This window comes from Papilio machaon, chromosome 13, assembly GCF_912999745.1.
Source record: "Papilio machaon chromosome 13, ilPapMach1.1, whole genome shotgun sequence".
Classification (NCBI taxonomy): domain Eukaryota; kingdom Metazoa; phylum Arthropoda; class Insecta; order Lepidoptera; family Papilionidae; genus Papilio; species Papilio machaon.
In genome coordinates this window covers 3,115,638-3,135,911 of record NC_059998.1, presented here as the reverse complement: position 1 = coordinate 3,135,911, position 20,274 = coordinate 3,115,638, and the positions used below count along the sequence as shown (strand labels likewise).

Genomic DNA, 20,274 nt, shown 5'->3' with positions numbered 1-20,274 from the left:
CTTTTAAAAATAAATGATTTCTGAAGACTTTTAACTCAGTTGGCCTGATTAGGAATGTCCCGGTTGGTAATTACTGCCAACACTAACCGACGACGAAACGACACGAACATATCAGATAAGGCACGAATAAACAACAAAATAATTAGACCTACTATTGACTGCGCCGTTAGGATAAAACAATGAATATAAAAGATTTCAACGCGTCTTCCACTGGTATCGCTCACCATGTGAAATGGTATTATGCCTACAATCCATGTCGTCCTAGGTACAGTAAGGACTCGTCGCGGTGTTCCACTTACAGAAAAATTGTCTTGCTCCATGCAAAGAGACAAACTGAAGTAGCGGTTCTTATAAAATAACCAATAAGGCAGCAGAGAGTTGCGCAAACGACCGCGTAAAAACTATTAGTCGTTTACTACTGACCGGCCTTTCTTCTTACAGAAACATATAGAAACATACATACAGCGAGATACTGACAGTGACAGATTGCCCGATAGTACCTGTTCTAGACTTTTTTTCGAATATCATATTCATCCTGCGTCTACTGACTATTATTAGAAATATACCCGTATAAACATACCCGCGAAATATACCCATTTTGTTAATCGGGCAAACAATCTTCGCAAATCTGTAAAGAGAATTTTGTACAGCAGAGTTTGTAAAAATTTAAAATAATACGTACAAGAGTATTTCGCCCATATCCGGGTACTTGAGGTAGTCTGGGATTACGAATAGTCATGACTATGCTCGTGTAAAATATTTTAACACTATAATATGCTTAAAAAACAACAATTATTGCCTAAAATTATGGTCAACGGCAGAATATCTTATTCGTTTCTATGACAACGTAGACGTTGTGAATTGAGTTGGGTCTGTGTTATCGTGAAGCTTGTTTAACTTATACTCTGTTAACCATATATGTCACTGTCATCTTAACCTTAGGCTTGATTAGCTGTCAAATTGTGATAACGTCAAAACATCGTGTGATGAATTTACGATTGTTTTATTTATGTTTTAAGTTGTAAAGTATTATAAACACACCAAAATGATAGATATTGAAAGCAAAATAAATTCTTTCTTTATTTTCAATTCCACTTTTGGTCCTAAAGAAGGCGAAGTATGTAGTGAGAATCGATTGCAATCATATAACTATTTCTTACTAATTATTTCGTTTTTAACAAAACCTAAAATAACCTTCATAATAATATTTTTAGGAATTGAAAAGGATATTATTTTTCCATCCCAGTCAAATCAGTGCTGATGCAAGAAAAATACAGGTTGGTTTGTGCGAAGCAGTTGTTAAATTTATGTCGTAAGTATACTTTTGAGGTGTATTTATTATTTTTAAACATTTATAAAGGTAATATAATAACGATTTCTTTTTATTAAAGAACATTTTCATCGGAACCATGTGAAGCACTACAAACACAGACAAAAAGGTACATTTTTTTCCAGCCAGAGAAAAACTATTGGATGGTATTGGTAAGAAAAGCTTTATTCATTAACATGAATAAAAGAAAATAAAAGTTACGTATAAAATTAATTTATCTTCTAGGTGGTAAGAATACCATATGCAACAAAAGCACTATCATCAATTGGTGAAAAAAAAGGAGAAATGGTGAATATTCTTACATTCTAGCTCTATTTGTTGATATTATATTAAGAGCCATGTAACTGTTTTACTATTGGTAGGCTAGTATGTTATATATCTTTATTTAATGAATGTAAATATTACCATTATTTTAGATTCAACCATCAATTATGCAAAATCTACTTGTAACTGCTTACAAGATGTTTAGAATGTTTGTAGGCTTGTTCACAGATGTACCTGCAGATATGATATACACAAAATGCCAACAGTTTTTTACTCCTGTAAGTGTTCAATATTCACTTCGTTAATGAACTTTAAAAATAAATATCAGATGTTTTATTTATTTGGGTGTTTGCTACTAGTCCGATTGGTCTACCAATCAATTGAGCCAATTGGAATCTTCCTTATCATTTGACCAATTGAATACATGGAATCTAAAAGATCAATGGGAATGTTTTTTGATTTTATAGACTAAATTTACCTAGTGGGGAATGTATCCCATTTTACTGACCATCTTAACAATCAAGCAGCCCAATGGGATTTTTTTATTTAATTGGTAGGTCGATGAACCCAAGGGGCAGCACCCATTTAGTTTTATTTGTTGTAAATATTGTTTACATTTATTTTACAGTACATACTTTCAAGATGTATAACAAATGATGTGACAAATATTATACAAGGCATTAACTATCTGCCACTTGAAAAGAATTCATTCCTTAAGATTGTTTGTTTTATTGATCTTTTGGAAATCAACTTTCAAGACTTCAAATGCATTGGATTTATCTACAATGAACAACTTATTTGGTATGTATGAGAAACTTTCATCTTATACATTTGTGTGTCATCTTATAAATGTGGGGAAAAACTCAAAGCAGTATTATTTTTTCTAAACAGAATATAGGTTTTCTTTTTTCATTGGTCATTTACTTACATGTGTTTTAGACTGTATGTATGATTTCTTTATCTTACTAATATTATAAATTCAAATGATTTAGATGGAATGATGTTTGTTTGAAGGTATCTCCAGAACGGCTGTATGGATCTCGATGAAATATAATATATATGTAGAACATAGTCTGGAAGAATACATAGCCTACTAATTATTTTTTTTACTAAGTTGCGGGCAAAAATTGCTTGATTTATAGAAACAAGATGATGTTATATAATTTTATAAAATTAACTTTAATTTGTTCAGGAATGGACTTTCAACAGATGATATGCTGACCTTATACCAGTATTTAGTACAAAGTTTACTTCCAAAACAAGTGGAGAAAGAGATTCAAGGTGGTGCAGTGACTGCTGCACAAAGACATGGTCGCTTCATCACACCCAGTGATGGAATTCATACAGATGAAGACATTGATAAACTTATAAAAGTATACCTCAAACTAGAAGATGATACAGAAACTAAACAGTATTATTTAATTATTTATAGAACTCTGAGTGCTACAATTTGTTTAACAGTCAATGGTATGTATTATTACTTTGTTTATACAAGTCACACTATTTTGTATATGAATAGAACCTGTACATATAACTTTTAATAATACATACTTTAATTCCAGGACATACTCTCACATTTTATCTCTTAAATTTGTAACATTCCTTCTAATTTCAGCCGACAAGACATTGGAATTAGAAACATTGAAGACTCTTGATGCTTTCATTGGACCCCAACTGTATTCCATTGCATCAACAATAAGTGAACAATGCACTTTACATGCTTTACAAAATGCTCAGCTTGCTAATGCAGAAAATAAGTTTTTGTATTTCAATAGAATAAATTTGGCTTTCAAATCTTCAGTAAGTATTTAAAAATGTTGACTGATGAAATACTTGTTTAAAAGCTTGATATCATCCCTCACATTCTCACTGAATATAAAAAAGAGACAACATGTTTCAATACGAGTGTTGCAGTAGTGGAATTTCACAGCATTACAAAAAAACGTACTGGCTTGGAACTTATGTGAAAATTAATATATATTTATCCTAAATCTATAAAATATAGTATTAGTATGAAATTGTTTATTTTAGGTGCCAATAAACTCTTTGAGTCCATCAACAGCTATCAAACCAGAAGTATTGAATATTATAGCAGGAATACATTCAGATAGAAAAAGGTAACTTATTGAATATGAACAAATTGGACTATAAATATGAATAACATAGAAAAAAGTGTAAAGATATTTAACCATTTGATTAATTTTAAATGTGATTCTATTCATATTCTTCCTGAAAGTGTCATAGAATTATTTCTTGCCTTTTCTTGTCTCTAACTGTAATTCGTTTTCAGTCTGGGTAATCATGGTGAAATTATAATCAAAACATTAGATGAATATTGGATTACTGGAAAATCATCAAATGAAAGGGAATTTTATGTTATTATTCAAAAGAAAAATGCTAATGTAATTGAAATCGCAGGTAAATGCAGATAACTGCTATAAGGATGTATATGAATTTTAATGAATTAACAGAAAATTGCCAAGTTTAATTTTTTTATTACAGAGGAAGTAAAACAAGTATGTGAAGGACAAATGAAAGGAATTTTCTTTTATCCTATGTAAGGATATTTAGGCATATGATGAAGAAAAAACAAATCAATCTACTAAGTATTTTATTTATTGTTACATTTGATTATATTTGTCTACATATATTTGAAGAATTAAACGATGCAATTGTTAAGAACATTGAACTTTTTTCCAACTCTATGCTAATCCATTGATGTCTTACTTTCTTTATTTCTGAACTTGGTATACGATTTTACAATCAAATCTTTATTTTCATAGCCCCAAGAAAGTAGAACTAGTGAAAAACATATACCTCCTACAGCTATATGAGTTAACATTGAATGAGACAATATTCTATATTCAGAAACTTTACAAACACTACCGGCAATACATAGAGTCAACAAAAAATATTTGCCTACATACAAACCTTTTAATGGTTTGTAACCAGTATCTTTATACTTATCATTGATAAAATGAATACTATGCACAATTCTAGCAAACATATTGATACAATTAGACACTATAAAACCAACAGGACCAAAGAAATATGTCAATGCATAAGATAATACAAGGAAAGTTATAGAAAAAAATACCATCAAATAATTGTAACTGTTAAGTTGTGCACTAGTCATTGTTGCAAAACAATAACATTCTGTTATACCATTTACAGCTAACAAAACTATAGCTAAACAATGACTTTTGAGTAATTGGACAGGCAATCCACTCTCAACAAAGGCTTCCCCACCATACAATAATAATAAAGTTTTTGAATAACTCTGTCCAAACACAAGAACAAGCAACCCAATAGAACTGACAATCTTACACACTTGTGACAGGACAGTGCATGATTCTTGGATCTTGTATTGGTCTTGTTTGTCAATTGGCAACTCCCTCTTGACCATTTGAGTGAAATAGAAGTAGCTACTATCCTCTATAGGTCTGAAAACAAATCTGGCAGCCAGACTACCGAGATTGTTTACCACATCATAAGTAGCTTGTTCTTTAAATGTCATCACAGGGCTTACAGACATAACATACTTCTCCCCTTCTGTTAACAGCTGCTTGACCACACCTTGTTTAGCAAAACTAATAGTCAGGGTATTTAACTTCCTATTTAACAAAGAATTTAATGAACCTTCATACTTTGGAAAGAAATCTTTCAAAGATGTAAATGTAAAATCATCCATATTATCAAACAATCTATTCACAACTTTTTCTGGAACTAATTTACTTTTAAGTGCTCCTTTGGCATATAGAGGTTTATTCCTAATGTACCAATAGAAGAATACATAATAACTTAAAACTATAACTCCAATACTGCCAACTTGTGCTACAGAGAAGGCAATAAGTGCCATTGATCTATCATACACAATTATGGATACAAACAATAATGTCCTTACAAGTATATGCACAGAATCAAGGATTACTTTAAGTTTCACAAAACAATACAATTGTGCAACAAGGGCCATATTAGCTGAACACAGCTCCAAAATACAGGAGAATGCAACAGACCAACAACCAAATACATACTGAGAAGCATATTCCGGTTGACCTAACGGCAAAATATTTACCCATATGTACACAAAACCAATTGATAAAACACAACTTATGGGCACTGATAACCAAATCTGATTCATAATATGGCTCCAACTAAACTCATCCTTTTGACCTAAACAAGCTCTGTGGAATGGTTCCCTACTGAGAAACAATATTGTACTCTCCAGTAGCAGTAGTCTAACATTCATTATCCCAAGCACTTCATGCCCCACATTCCTAATCACCCAGGCATTAGTCACGAAGGTGATACAGCGAAACAAAATTTGAAGAATTATATTGAAAGATGCATTTTCGAGGCTACTCATCAACAAATTGCGCCCCATGTTTGTTTTTTCTACCGTTACTTCACACAGCGATCGCGTTTCCTTCACCGGTGTTGTTTTGTATAAGCCGCTTGATTACATATATTTTCTTGTTTGACATACATATCACATACCAATGGTCGTCATACGTGATGGAAATTTTTTTGAAATTTTCATTTGGCCCAAACGCCAGTGGATCAACACTGCAAGAAAATTAATTAAGGTTTTAGGTAATGAGGTCATTTCTTATTGTAGTATAAGTATTGAGTATTAATAAAGCGAGTGCACTTACGTGTTTGAAAGACTGATAAGATCGATTATTATTGTAGCGATGCGTTCGTCATTTTCTAGTTCACCTCCAGATTCAAGGACGGCGCCATCCTCCGTCAATATTAAATATCCGATTTGGTCTGGAATTTTTTCCATTATGACTGAAATGTTTTTATGCGTAATATGACAATAAAATACTTATCAGGATCAACCAGGACCAGAACCAACCAACCGTATAAATTTTATAGATTCTATTGCACACATATGTATTTTCTTCACACATACAATAGGGTTGGGCGTTGATTCAATGAGCTATTTGTATTAACCGTTGATTACTCTTAAACGCATCAAGGTTTAATCGTTGACAGTCTTTTCTTTAACTAGAATTCAACACAAATTTATGTAGGTATCACTGTGGGCATAACACGAAACACGATTATTTGCGACAACGACAAGCGTCATCGTCAATTGTGTCAAAATAAGTATTAGATTTTTTCCGCCAGTCTATGGATCTTTGTTTAATTAACGTTTGATTAGATAATTTACGAAAACAACTTGTTTTTCGTCTAGTTGAAATAAGGAAATTAACTGTTTTGTTTCGTTGACGCCAAAACCGTTAACACCACATCCCTAAAAAACAACGCCAAAGAGAACGTAGGGGAGCTCAGACAGATACCGCCCATTTTATGGATTGAGACACAAAATTCCTTTTTGATTATCTCTGCTAAATATTAAAATAAGTGAAAGAAAGATTATTTTAAACTTTATTTAAATTATATAAATAAAATATGAATCAGCGGCGAACGGAGAGCTAGCTCATACAGAAGAATTTTTAATACAAATGTTGCCTGACATTCAATACCGTCGAGCGATATATTAATAATCTGTCTTTTTTGTAATTTATATTCTGTGCGACTTTATTGATCTTTCGTGAAATTGTGAATTGCAAATGTCAGTGTAAAATGATTTTGTGAGTTTTTATTTGTGTCTGCTTATCTTATTTGAATAGACATACTAAACATTATTTAATCTTACCCGTTTATCTATATACCTTTTTTGTTAAGACAGGACGCTTTTTTCTTCTCTAATCAGGTACGATCATTATTTTGCTTGTACTAGTGTACTAGTGTTAGTCACAAATATAATATTGATTACTCAATATGTTAAAAGTAATTGGTACAAATGTTGTTTAGACAAAAATGAATACGCAATTGAAAATTAAATATCCAATAAAATTTCCCACAGCTGAACCGTTTAACTTAAACATTATACCACTTACGCTTACTACGTATTTGACAAAACGACGAATTGGCGTATAAGGTCAAATTATTTTCTTTACGTATTTTCGTCTTTTTAGCAACCAAATTAATAAATTTCTCCAGATTTATAAAACAAATGCCTCAAAAACACAGTTGACTGCACCTGCTGCTTTGATATTAATATAAAGTACATAAAATAGAGTGTTACTGAAAATCAATAAATTGTAGAATCGTGACATATAACCTACCTATATACCTAAGGTATCTTCGCATTACCTTGCTATGACTTCATAGCTTTTACATATATTACATCTCTTGGGTTTCTAGAAAGAAATATCACAAAGTTTGATCTGCTAACTTTACCATCTCTAGAATAAGAAATATGATTTAGAGGTGACAAAACAAACTTGTATGTAACATTAAGTAGCTTCTATAACAAGTTAATGTAAAATTGCAATTACAAGTCCTCATCAATCTTGTGTATTCTATAAAAAAAAACAATTTTATTTCAATTGAGAATTAATTTACTGGAGAAGAACAATATTCCTTAACTCTATTCATCTCCTCCATCTTTAAATACTCATTCCATCATTCCAAAAGACTAGGTACCACAACACCGATGTATGAGACATACAAGTGACTATAGACATACTAGATACTACAGATTACTTCTTCGTAGAATACTTCTACTTGACAACTATTTTTTTTATATTATGAGATATGAGATAAAATAACAAAATGACCTCTGCCTATAGATATTTGCATTAATTTAAAAGTTTGATGATGTATTGCCTACTCTAAGTAAACAGATGAGGGAAAGAGAGTATTTCCTCTTCCTATGAATTTACTTTCCTTCCCATCCTTTTCTTAATAGAAAAGGGAAAGGGAGATAATAACTACTGATGTTATCTCCTTATGTACAATAAATGTATTTGGCCCCAATACTATAGTTCAATTCAAATACATTTATTATTTCATGTGTGACAAAATGAATTACACATAAAGTTATTTATTAAGGATAACCTCATTATAATATGACACTTGATAGATGTATTGAAGTAAACATTACCTATTGTTTTATATTTTCATTCATGTGAATCATATTGATAAATAAATTGCTTATGCATATTTGAATATTGTAAATGGAGGTATATAACACACATTCCAGTATTTGCTACAAGGAATTCATAACAAGAAGGGGAAAGAAATTCTTTTTTACCTTATTGGTAGTGTTCACATGAAGTCACAATTTTTTCTATATCGATAGTAACTGACCACAGTTAAATAGTGATAGATAGATTTTATTATTTAAACTAATATTACAAATCAAAGCTGCCAACTGTTTTAAATTTGTCATTATGAAGTGAATGACAATGCATCTGCGATTCCTCTGGTATTGCAGATGTCCATGGCGTCGATGAACACCTTGGTGTTCCCGCTGCTTGTTTGCCCCCTTCTCTTATATATAAAAAAATGTTCATAAATTATTATTTGTACAAAAAATTAAGCAAGTGAAACATTTTCCTTATCACATCATTTATGACTGTATGTAATTGTATTCGAATATCTTAATATGAATATAATCCTTTATTGCTTTATTTTAGAAGTCACTAAAATGCTACGTCTCCGTCCCAAGTTGGGAAGTGACCGCAACAATGAATGGCGTTGTTGCTTCTGTCTGCATGTGCGCACCGGTACCATCTTGCTTGGTACATGGCATCTGGTGAGTTATATATGCAATCATACATAATATTGTGATAAATATTTAAACTGTTGACAAGTTGCTGGACAGTTGTTACGTTGTGATTAGGTAGGTAATTTGCCTTATATATCCCTCATCAGGTTTCATAATCTTATCCCAGAATAAACAATTATTGAGAAATTTTAGGTAATGTTTTGGATGTCTAAAAATATCAGATATTCATGACTATTTAATTCCAGATGCTACATTTGGTAGCTTTGGGATTCCTGGCGGCAATCGTGCGCGATCCCCGTCTGCTTGAGGAGCTAGAGCGTGACTCGGCGCCTGCGGACTGGGGCGAGTTGGGTGCGGCCATGCCCACTCCGCTCTCCAACATCGAACCGCCGCCCAGCCCCTACCCGCAGCACGGCTCCCAGCCCCGCGACTATAGCTTGATTTACAGTAAGTTGCAGTAGTCGACTTTATAACCGACGCAAATTTTTGAGTAACATAGCAGTCTTTGATAGTTTTCATACCATTGATAAGATGTATATATGTTAAATAACATTTATCATTCAGTGCCACCAATTTCCCTTTATTATGAAAAAAAATCATCAAATAGCTGCATGGATCATGTTAATACATATTTTTTTGTCTTAGATGATGTGGATCTTGGTGCACTGGTTACCCTGTGTACCCTGGTGATCACCCTCTTCCTGATCTATGGAGCTTCCCGAGGCAAGCCAGTCCACCTGCTTCCCTTCTTCTGCCTTCAAATATTCGACTTTGCTATCACTGTGTAAGTATGGCTTGTATTATGTGTTTGTAACAGACTGTGAACTTCATCATTTTTCAATTTAATGACAGTTTTAAATTGAGTCAAATAATTTAAGTAAAATTGGTTAGTGATATATTGTACTTGATGAAAAACAAGTTTACTTGACACATTTACATGATAACAAAAATACAAGTTTAGTTGGCAACATTAATCTTTCCGATATGTATTTTTTATTAAATACTAGCTTTTACCCGCGACTCCGTCCGCGCGAAAAAAAAATTGAAAACGGGGTAAAAATTATCCTATGTCCTTTTCCTGGTTCTAAGCTACCTGCCTACCAATTTTCAGTCAAATCGATTCAGCCGTTCTTGAGTTATAAATGGTGTAACTAACACAACTTTCTTTTATATATATAGATATATAGATTTTGTATTGTCTTGTCTTGTCCTACATTAGTGTTGTGTTCCATTGTGATAGCATGACGGCGACTGGTTACCTGTGCCACTTGCGCTCCATCCACCACCTGATCGCTGAGACGAAGCGTGTGCCATGGCGCGCACAGCTGCTGCAGCTCTCCACACCCACTCTCACGCTTATCGTACTCGGCGCCATACTGCTCGCTATTCTCATCAAGGTAACATTCTCTTTGTTTTCTGGATTTGGTGGATTTGATAGAGGAGGAGATGCATAGGAAGGTTAAATATTCTCTTTTTGTGCCTCTCCTCCTTCGTCGATTGGGGGTAGGCAACACATTTGCAATTACGGATGTCTATGGGCAGCGATCTCTTCGCCATTTCGGCGAATTCATGTGACCCCTTGCTCGTTTGCCACCTTGTAATATATAAAAAATACAGGGTTTGTATTGTATACAGTTGTACTGCCTGCGCGTGGTGTGGCGCTGCTTCAAGTACCTGTCGATGATGTCGATCCCCGCGCTGAGCCCGTTCGTGATCTCCAGCGAGGCGGCGAGCCCGGGCCCTGTGCCCTACGCGCCCGCGCCCTACTCCAGCCTGTTGCCCGACTACGAGGAAGCCGTCAAGCAAACCCCCCCGCCCTCCTACCGTGCCGCCACGCTCATGGCTGTCGTCGACCCTAATGTGGCCACTGTATGTACAAAAGTAAAATTGTTGAATTTTTTTTATTTGTATCTAATCAACTTTATGGTGGTACCACCACACCAATAGCGCATTAAAACTCATCAATTTTTTATAATTAGTATTAATTGTATTCTATCCAGGTCATCGATCCTTCTAGAAGAACGACGCTAGTAGAAACAGATAGAAAGTAAAAAGCAGTGATTTTTGATGATTTATAATTAAGCAGTATGATTTTGTATGACAGGCTGAAGTATCCGCCGCCCCGCCCCCCGCAGCCCCCGCAGTCCCCGCAGCCCCTGCAGCCCCCGCACAGACCTCCACTGACACAGTCGTGATGCTGCCGCAGCAGGGGGCACACGTGCGCGTCTGAATCTCTTCACTAACATTTACATACGGCAATTGCCATTATCTAATTGTTCGAGTAGAAAAAAAAAAACAAAAAAAAATAATACATGTTCTTTAATTTATTGAGATAAGGCATTTCAATGGAATTCACTTGTTAATCTAAAATTATCACGAATCTTTCTAATTAATTAAGAAATGCTTTATATTTTAGGTTTGTTTTTGTTACATTTAAATTTTAGTTACTATTTTATTTGGAAATATGTAAAGGGTAATATAAAAATAAATAGTCTATTATTACACTATACAAACACTATATACATTTTTTAATTTCTTATTACATAAAAACGGGATATAGCTTCTAAGTAAAAAAAATCGTTTGTTTTTTTTTTTTGTTGATTTTTACATTTTTTTTATTTAATTGAATATCAAGGGTAGACTGTATTTGATGTATCGTGATATATATTGGATTTTAATTACTAGGATTTAGGTATAAATTTTATATTTGCTTACATTTCTGGTTTCGCTCAAAATATCATCTTCACTGTGCCATCAAATTTATCATTTTATTTTCCTTGGTAATTTTTTTTTATTTTATTTTATATAATCAATAAATAAAAAATGCTTTTTAATATAACATTCCATATAAATTTTATTTTTGCAAAATTCTTATTTGTTTAATGCTCCGTCCTAATATTTTTTTTTAATATCAAATCATCAATTTTAACATAGTTGAGTAGAACTGAAGTATTTAATCAAAAGCTGAATAATATTTAATAAACTATTTTTAACAGAATATTTATTCGAAGTATTATTAAAAAAAATATTTTTACAATTCATTATTTGAGAAAAAAATAAAAATATGTTTTTTTCGATTGCTATTTAACGATATTTCTTACAAATATTGTGTTTTTATAAATCTTACTTGTTTTTTTTTTAATAATTACGATATTTTTTTTTATATTAATCGTTGGTAATAATTTTTTTTATTCATGACATAAATAATATCTGTAATTGTTTAGCAAATAAAGTTGAACTTTTTACTACGGAATATAAATGAACTTTCTCTCTCTATTTTCTTTATATTTTAAAGTCGCGATTACAATCATGTTTAATATCATGTTCTTGGTAGAGTCGTAAAATATAACCATAAAATATGTTAATATTTCGTAACCAATACATGATAAATAATTATTTATAAAGCGCTTATTATTGCGTACATTGTAAAAACGACTCTGTCACTTTCATATTTCTATGGCTCCTACGAATAAGGGCTACAAATTGACATCTTTACAGGAGAAACTCTCAAAGTTTCAACCCTATAATAAAATAGACCACATAGACCATTTTATTTCAGCAAAAAATAACATTTACAATTGTAAATGTGTATTTTAATATGGTAGCTTTTAACACAAAAAAGTAAAAAATAATTATTTTATTACTTTTGCCCTTATACATAGGACCCATCGATTTCTTATGTTATTATTTATATTTGTTGTTTACTAACTTTTTACTAGTATATGGTTGAGGTCAGAGTGGGGGGAAAATTATTTTTTAATAAATTTGATGTAAATCACTTAGCATTATCAAGCCATTAAATGGTAAGTTAACACGTTCAGTACCGAGTACGCCTGGCGTGTCAACTTTCTTAAAAATTGTAGTAGCATGCAAAGTGTTATCGGGACTTTTTTTTCATTTCTTCACGAAAGTCGTATGCCACGTCTTATTTTGATGTTGAGATATATTTTTGCTATATCTATTGACAATTTTCTCTCTTATAGTACAATTATATTAATTTTATTTACTCGTGGCCTAAATTGTATAAAAAAACCATTATTTTTTTGCTCTTACTATGTACTTATGGACCATTGCGATGGTTAATTAAAAAATTTTCACTATTAAAAAAAACTTAAATTATCGTGTAGTAAAGATGTGCGGCATTATAGTACGTTAGATAGTACGAAGCACTACTAGCTGAACTGTATGTCTATTAACAACCATATTAAATTATTGATGTTAATGTAAACTGTAATTAAATCATAAAATAAAATGCAAAAAAAAAACTACTGTGGGTTTTATTTTTTTATATTTTAAAGTCATCTACCTTGTCTATTATTGTCTTCCGACAACTAACATTTTATTGTAGAGAAGATGCAGCAAACGTAAATAGAATTTATTTGACATCAATACGTAAGTCGAGATCCACGTAAAATTTCTGAATTTGTATTCAGAAGTTATCTCGCATGTTCTACTTTGGGATTGTTAAACAATTACAGCATTAATACTTTAATTCCATTGCTTACATTTACTGCCAGAGGCACGTTTTAACAAAAGACTATGGTTTAATCGAAGTGATAGCGTTCCACTGAACACTTGTAGTTTAATAAATACCTAAGAATTAACATTAAAGCAACAACAAAGAGCGTCCTAAGTAGTCCTAAGACGAAATACACTCAAAGAAATTTAAAGTGTTATGCAGAAATGGTAAGTGCGAAATTTCTCCCAATGATAATAATTCAATAGAAATATTTTCTTTTGGATATTGCCGGTCATTTACTCTTCTCATTACACGGATCCTAGTTTTTTGTACAAGTAGTGAAATAATGTAGTGTAGTGGCGTACAGAAATTAGAAAACATACAAATTCGAATTGTATCGAATGGTTGAAACTGCGGCTTTCTAAAGGTCAAGCCGGCGCAGTTAATTTACAAACAATGCACCAGACTCGATGGTGATGCGGCTATCGGTCGAATCGGGACCCGAGACCGGAGCGTTGCGCGCGCCCTCTATTTATATCGACGACTCCGCCCCCGCGGTTCGCGCACGCGCTATGCAATCGCACCGACGAAAGTGAAAATTGCACATCACGGTGTCGCCGGGCGCCGGACGGTACCACGTCGCCATAAGGGAGCTAATTAGCACCGGCGTACTCGGACCGTACACGGCGGCCAGCACGCCGCGACGATGGGCGACGGCACCGCGGCGGCCGGACACGTTGCGGCACCACTGCGACAGACGCCGGCCGGGCGCGCACCGGCGCCGCGCTCGTGACGTTCCTCCTGCATCGCACGGAGTGCGCTACTAACATGGCATCCACGATGCAGCTCGAGTTCACCCAGGCGATGACCGACTTCAAGACCATGTTTCCGGACATGGACGACGACGTGATAGAGGCGGTGCTGCGCTCCAACCAGGGCGCGGTGGACGCCACTATCGACCAGTTGCTGGCCATGAGCACCGACAACCAGAACGAGAGGCTGCGGCTCGAGATGGAGCGCGTTGAGGGTGGTTCGCCACGCCGTAAGACTCTCCTCACGTCCGCAACCAAGGGGAACGTCGTTGTAAACGGTTACAACAGTAACCATGCAGCTTCTATGTAAGTCTTATTCCCCTTCGTTTAAAATATTTAGCATTGAATGGCAAGTCTTTTAGAAGAACGAAATTTTAACTTATAGTGTAGTTACTTTGTATTATAGTGTAGAAAAATCAAAAGTTTTTATTAGCTCTAATAAAACATCCATTACAAAAAACATAAATAAAGCAAAAGGCAAAACGAATGCCGCCATATTACGTTAACGATATTAATCTCATGGGGTTTCAAACTAGCAAACAAAACGATTGATCGTGTTGGTTCAGCAGCAGTTTGCCGAGCTGCTGACGTCATAGCTACTGCCTGCCGGCGAATGCCGACGTACCAAGAATTAGTGATGCAACGGATGTCTGTTTCCGTTTCCGCAAGTGCGGAAGTTCCGCACGCTTTTCAACATCCGTTTCTGCTTCTGTTTCCGCATCTTTTATAACGGAGATAAAACGGAACTTTACGACCCGGAACCCACTCGGATCCGAGTGGTCAGCAGTGAATGTATTTATAAATAAATATATTTGTAAAATGGTTTTAATATTTAAAAGCCTCCGTTTGTCAACACGTATTTTAACTTATTGCAGCACATTAAAAATACATACATTGAAGGCTAAAAGACACCGATATCCAATGCCTTAATAAATTAAAAACGAATACAAACTGTTTTTACCAAAAAAATATATATATGTATTTGTAAATCTTTTTTTTTTCATATTATTTACACTTCTGTTTCCGCATCCGTTTCCGTTTCCGTTTCTGCTAAAATTTATTTTTGACATCTGTTTCCGTTTCTGGTTCCGCTAAGACACTTCCGTTGCATCACTACCAAGAATACAAACGTACATATAATATAAAGCCAGATATCCGATGTTTAGTCTCAACATTGTTTGTATAATTTGTTTACTAATATATTTTGTAACACTTAACTTTTTAAAGCTAAAAGTGGATCTCACCAACACTCTTGAAATTACTAAAAAGTCTCTTCTATGCTATAATTTGATTAAGTGTGACATGTCATCTCAGTTCGATTCTTAAACAAAACCATTACTCGTTTCAACGTTTATTAACTGCCGCATCGCTCTAATGATCGTAGGTTTCTCATGATATTGGTAATTTCCATGACATTTTTATACCCTTTCATACCTTAGAACGCCGCGCCGTTTCAAGTGTTGGGTAATAGATGTGTGAACTGCTTGGACCTTAGGCACGATCGAAAAAAAATCTTTTGTATAAGCCAAATACGATAAGAAATAACAAAAAGCGACCATGAATGTGTGTCATTGTCAATTGTGAAACATGAGTAAAAAGTTGTTACAATAATGTAAATACAATATCGATTACGAAACTGAAATAATATCGTCTGGTGTTCTTTAATACGAATACCAAATACCTTATGATTTTTACATTGGTTCGGTCGAAACCGTTATGAACACTAGTTATAAATTCTATCGAAAGAATTGGTCCAATGCTGCTTACCAGTATTTAATTTTAATTGTAGGTTCCCATTGCACTGGTATATTCACATATGCTGTGGTCTCTGGTTTTTTTTCAAAGAGAATGTAAGGGAAGATAGGTACCTAAGTAAGTAATAAAAATAAGTATCAATGCAGTGATGTTCTGAATATAAATCTAGATTTATATATGTACAAACATAAGTACAAAAACAACACCAACACGAGTCAAACATATGTAGTATAAAGGTTAATGCGCACTGCTCCACTGCTTTTCCACCCGGAACCGCCTCGCCTCGTGATCTCCGCGACGTTCACTCACCAGTCTCGCCGCCGCTTATTAAGTGGAGATAAAGATATAAAATTGTAAGGGACAATGACAGCGCTTTGCTAACAATTGCGTATCTTTATCCCGCCTCCATCGGCGACGTCGAGGCGGCGACGGGTGGTTGCCGCGGCGATCGCGAAGTGGGGCTGTGCCTAGCGGGCAAGGAGTTGACTAGTTGGCGTTAATCCTAATTATTGACTATTAATATTTATATCTATGTACTAAATTACGTTTACTGTAAATAAACTATAAAAATCAATAGTATAGTGTGCAGTAAACATTCAGTGGACATGAGACTGAAAATAGATGACTATTTTACTGTTGCTTTCCGCATTCTGAATATAATACTGTGCGGGCTTTCAGACATGTTTTAACAATAAATAATTATTTATTAAAACGTTCAAAGCGTACAAAATTTGCAAAGAACATTTATGAACACGTAAACATAACTTATTGATTTATTCCGCATTGTCTTCTTATTCCCTAATAACCTTAAATATTGATTATATTTGTTTTTCTTCCTATAATAATTGTATATTGTTAGCTTAATAACTCTTATTCACATAATTTGACGAGACGTTTGTCGTCAAAATCCGTTGGGTTTCATTTACATTTTGACTGTCTGGGAATCTAATACGTTGCTATTATGTTGTACGGTCACATTCACTGAGCTATCATAGGGTAATAAATCACAAACCTAATTAATTCGGTAACGAGGTTACTATATATTTACTCAGAATAATTAACTGTGGGTTTCTGGGCACAAAATCTTTGTTTAAAACGTATATGACGATATGTTTTATCCAAAGATATTGGTCTCAGAAACCATAAAATAAATGTCGCATAGTTTTAAAATTAAGATGCATGCTTACATGGTATACTTTAGTAAATGAAAACTCCTCAGTCGGAATGTAGGCGCTCAAAGTAATTATAGTCTCATTTAACCGCGTGGGAAAAGTTCCAAGTTTAAAGAAATAAATTAACATAATTTGATGTAAACTAAATTTATATTATGTACTTTTAAATGAACTGATTCTAAGATGGCATTCCTAGAAATAAACTAAGCTTTATTAAATTAGTAAAGATAGTTAAAATCTATCGAATCATAGACCTTAAAATATTTATTTACGTTTTGATGTAGTTCTTATTTACAGAGACGTGAATGACGAGAGTATACCACTAGCAATACGGAGACAATGGGTGCCGAAGTTAATTGGTGCATTACCGCCATCGTTCCTTAGAATTCCTCAAGTAAAAGATGCGAGAGTAGACTTAAGTTTGGATATGGATGACGACAAAATTGCAGCGTTCCTACAGAACGAAGAGTTCATGGCTGAGCTGCGGTGGAATCAGGAGTTTATAGCGGCATTGGACAGCGAACAAGGACATAAAACCAAATGTCACGATGATGAAGCAGCGTTCAAGGAGAGACTAAAAACTATGGGAAAACGTAAGTTTGAAGTCCGACGATTGTCGTAAATGTTAGCTTTTTTCTAAAGATCGTATTTGCAAAGTGCAAATAAATAAAGTAATAAAATATATTTATGCCTTCAAAATTAATTCTTAAATAGAAGATAACACTTCTCAATTGTTAATTTAAATTCACACAGTCACAATGTTTAATACAATGGTTACGTAAATTAATACTTATATTAGAACTTATTACATTTCACACGCGGCTGAATCCTAAGGTAGAGAAATTCATTATAGTCGGAAAGGTACTTCTTGTTTATTAACTACCAAGTACCTCTATCCACTACTATCCAAGATGCTACAAATCTCGTAATTTCCTTAGTATTCCGTTCCAAAGGTACGAACAAACAAGTGAAGTACGTACCACATGGCGGCGGCGGCTCCAACCAAGTGTAAACATACGCATTGCTGTAAACACGCCCACACCAAGAATGCTATCCATCATGTTTAGTGAAACATTAGTACGGAACAGGTTCAATTTAACCAGTATCAAATTTTAGTGTCATTTTTAAGCTACTCGCATACACTTTGGATGCTGCGGTAACAACTTAAATACCCCTAGAGTCGTATTATATTGAAGTTTTGGTTTTCACTAAAGCTTATGCTATGGTTAACTCACGGTTCACGGTATGGTCTTTATTGTAACTTTGTGATGGGATAAAACTGTCACTATTTATTTAATTTGTCTAGTTTATTTCTTGGAGACGGTGTTAATATATATCGCGAAAATAATCTCGATTTTTAACGTCATTAATAATTGTGTACTTACGTTACAGTATCTCGCAAGAAGTTCGCGCAACTGTCTAGAATGTTTACACGCGGTGGTCCGCGGCGAAGCGGCAGTTCCCGCTCAGTGCCGCGGGGCCCTCCGGACTCCTTGCTGCTAGAGGAAGAACACAGCGATGACGAAGAACGTCCCCAGAACAATATTTAACCTACAACTAGACTGATTAGGTGTGTTTTGTGATAAACCAAAGTTTGATAATAAAGACACAATTCTAACATTTCGTTATCTTGTTTAGCCTGAAGGAAAATGCTTCGAACTAATTTAGCGTCATAAAAATATAGGTTAGATAAGTGATGGAACGTGACGTATCGGAACATTGAAAGGGTACGAGAAACCTCTCGGACGGTTCTTTCTTTCAAGTATCTTGTACAATTTAATGAATAAGTTTATCCATTTACTATAATTTTATACTTATGTAACTAGATATGAGACACATTTTAATGTAATTGTATTGTAACTACTATTGTTACATAAAGGTCACGCTTTGCTAAGAAACGCGTTAAAGTTGCCGATATAGATTTCATCACATGATAGACTTAGAACAATTGGCCTTTTAGGAAAGTTCACAAGGTAAAAGACTGGGATTGTTAGGACGTTACGGTTACGATGTCATTGTTTGTGATTGTGGGATCGTTTTATATGTCAGGCCATACATTCGCCATTATGTTATGTAATAATATTAAAATGATGTAAATAGAATTGTTGTACATTAGATAATAAACTTTAGTTTTTTATAAGACAGTTGAAAAGCGCTTTTGTAAGTGGTAAATTTTGTAGTACATAATGCAAAATGGAATGGAAAAGGGAGATATTAATCAAAATTTCGTTATGTACGCAACGCTTACCTTTTTAAGTCATGTCTCTCCAATATTAACCCACACCTTCATCTATACATAAGTCGAAATTCCAGTAAATGTGTTTTGTGTATTCCAACTTTAATTTTGTCAATTTATATAAAAAGAAATCTCGTGCATATAAATCGATTGCGAAATAGTTTTATATTCTATGCATGAGTAGTGTTAAAAACAATAAAATTTCCAAACATATCTTTTATCATATATATGTTAACATTTTGTTGCTTACAAAATACATAATTATAAAAAAGAAGAAATAAACATTACAAAATTAATTTTATTCTATTACAAAAAAAAAATGGATTTAATTAATTTAATTATTTATACAAAATTAAAGATAATTATATTTCAAAGTTATTCGTATTATTTTGTAAAAAAAAAAACATGTGAAATGTGTTACGTGATTGAATATTCTTGTGCAATATAAAACAGGAACAAAATAAAAAAAAACTATGCAGTCCTTTAGTATATGTGTACTTTGATTTAAATTAATTAAATTAAATGTTACTATTAAATTATTTCTTTTTATTGTTCGTTTCATTACATTTTCATGTGTAATTCACATCGACTACAACCAATAAATATTTAACGTCGGGTAAGTAGATACTCTTATGTTCTAATAATGGTTTTTTATACA

The 20,274-nt window shown here is 33.6% G+C and overlaps 5 protein-coding genes across 7 annotated transcripts; 3 read left to right on the top strand and 2 right to left on the bottom strand.

The window, feature by feature from the left end:
• The first annotated feature begins 838 nt into the window (after window positions 1-838).
• LOC106717938 (vacuolar fusion protein CCZ1 homolog) lies at window positions 839-4,189 on the top strand. Of its 2 annotated transcripts, none has more exons than XM_014511907.2 (11): window positions 839-1,117; window positions 1,215-1,312; window positions 1,392-1,482; window positions 1,556-1,618; window positions 1,747-1,872; window positions 2,223-2,395; window positions 2,787-3,061; window positions 3,210-3,394; window positions 3,626-3,711; window positions 3,885-4,012; window positions 4,097-4,188. In XM_014511907.2, exons 1-11 carry the CDS (start codon window positions 1,046-1,048, stop codon window positions 4,153-4,155), a joined length of 1,356 nt encoding a protein of 451 aa, XP_014367393.2. In that variant the 5' UTR covers window positions 839-1,045; the 3' UTR covers window positions 4,156-4,188. The 2 variants fall into 2 exon arrangements, with proteins under 2 accessions (XP_014367393.2, XP_014367394.2); XM_014511908.2 differs by having other exon boundaries at window positions 1,044-1,124; window positions 4,097-4,189.
• A 28-nt stretch (window positions 4,190-4,217) lies between these two features.
• Window positions 4,218-5,978, bottom strand: LOC106717937 (protein RFT1 homolog). Its single transcript, XM_014511906.2, has one exon. The coding sequence runs from the start codon at window positions 5,976-5,978 to the stop codon at window positions 4,302-4,304; it is 1,677 nt and encodes a 558-aa protein (XP_014367392.2). The 3' UTR covers window positions 4,218-4,301.
• LOC106717940 (ragulator complex protein LAMTOR4 homolog) lies at window positions 5,921-6,506 on the bottom strand. The gene is made up of 2 exons (XM_014511909.2): window positions 6,250-6,506; window positions 5,921-6,160 (listed from the first exon to the last, which is right to left on the bottom strand). Exons 1-2 carry the CDS (start codon window positions 6,381-6,383, stop codon window positions 6,001-6,003), a joined length of 294 nt encoding a protein of 97 aa, XP_014367395.1. The 5' UTR covers window positions 6,384-6,506; the 3' UTR covers window positions 5,921-6,000.
• Window positions 6,507-7,149: 643 nt separating this feature from the next.
• Window positions 7,150-11,572, top strand: LOC106717845 (tetraspanning orphan receptor). Of its 2 annotated transcripts, none has more exons than XM_014511773.2 (7): window positions 7,150-7,197; window positions 9,091-9,209; window positions 9,428-9,629; window positions 9,828-9,966; window positions 10,423-10,579; window positions 10,818-11,051; window positions 11,287-11,572. In XM_014511773.2, exons 2-7 carry the CDS (start codon window positions 9,102-9,104, stop codon window positions 11,410-11,412), a joined length of 966 nt encoding a protein of 321 aa, XP_014367259.2. In that variant the 5' UTR covers window positions 7,150-7,197; window positions 9,091-9,101; the 3' UTR covers window positions 11,413-11,572. The 2 variants fall into 2 exon arrangements, with proteins under 2 accessions (XP_014367259.2, XP_045536596.1); XM_045680640.1 differs by having other exon boundaries at window positions 7,163-7,319; window positions 11,287-11,571.
• Window positions 11,573-13,913: 2,341 nt separating this feature from the next.
• On the top strand, window positions 13,914-19,756 carry LOC106717817 (CUE domain-containing protein 1). Its single transcript, XM_014511739.2, has 3 exons — window positions 13,914-14,759; window positions 17,678-17,973; window positions 18,773-19,756. The coding sequence occupies exons 1-3, from the start codon at window positions 14,470-14,472 to the stop codon at window positions 18,928-18,930; spliced, it is 744 nt and encodes a 247-aa protein (XP_014367225.2). The 5' UTR covers window positions 13,914-14,469; the 3' UTR covers window positions 18,931-19,756.
• The last annotated feature ends 518 nt before the right edge of the window (window positions 19,757-20,274 follow it).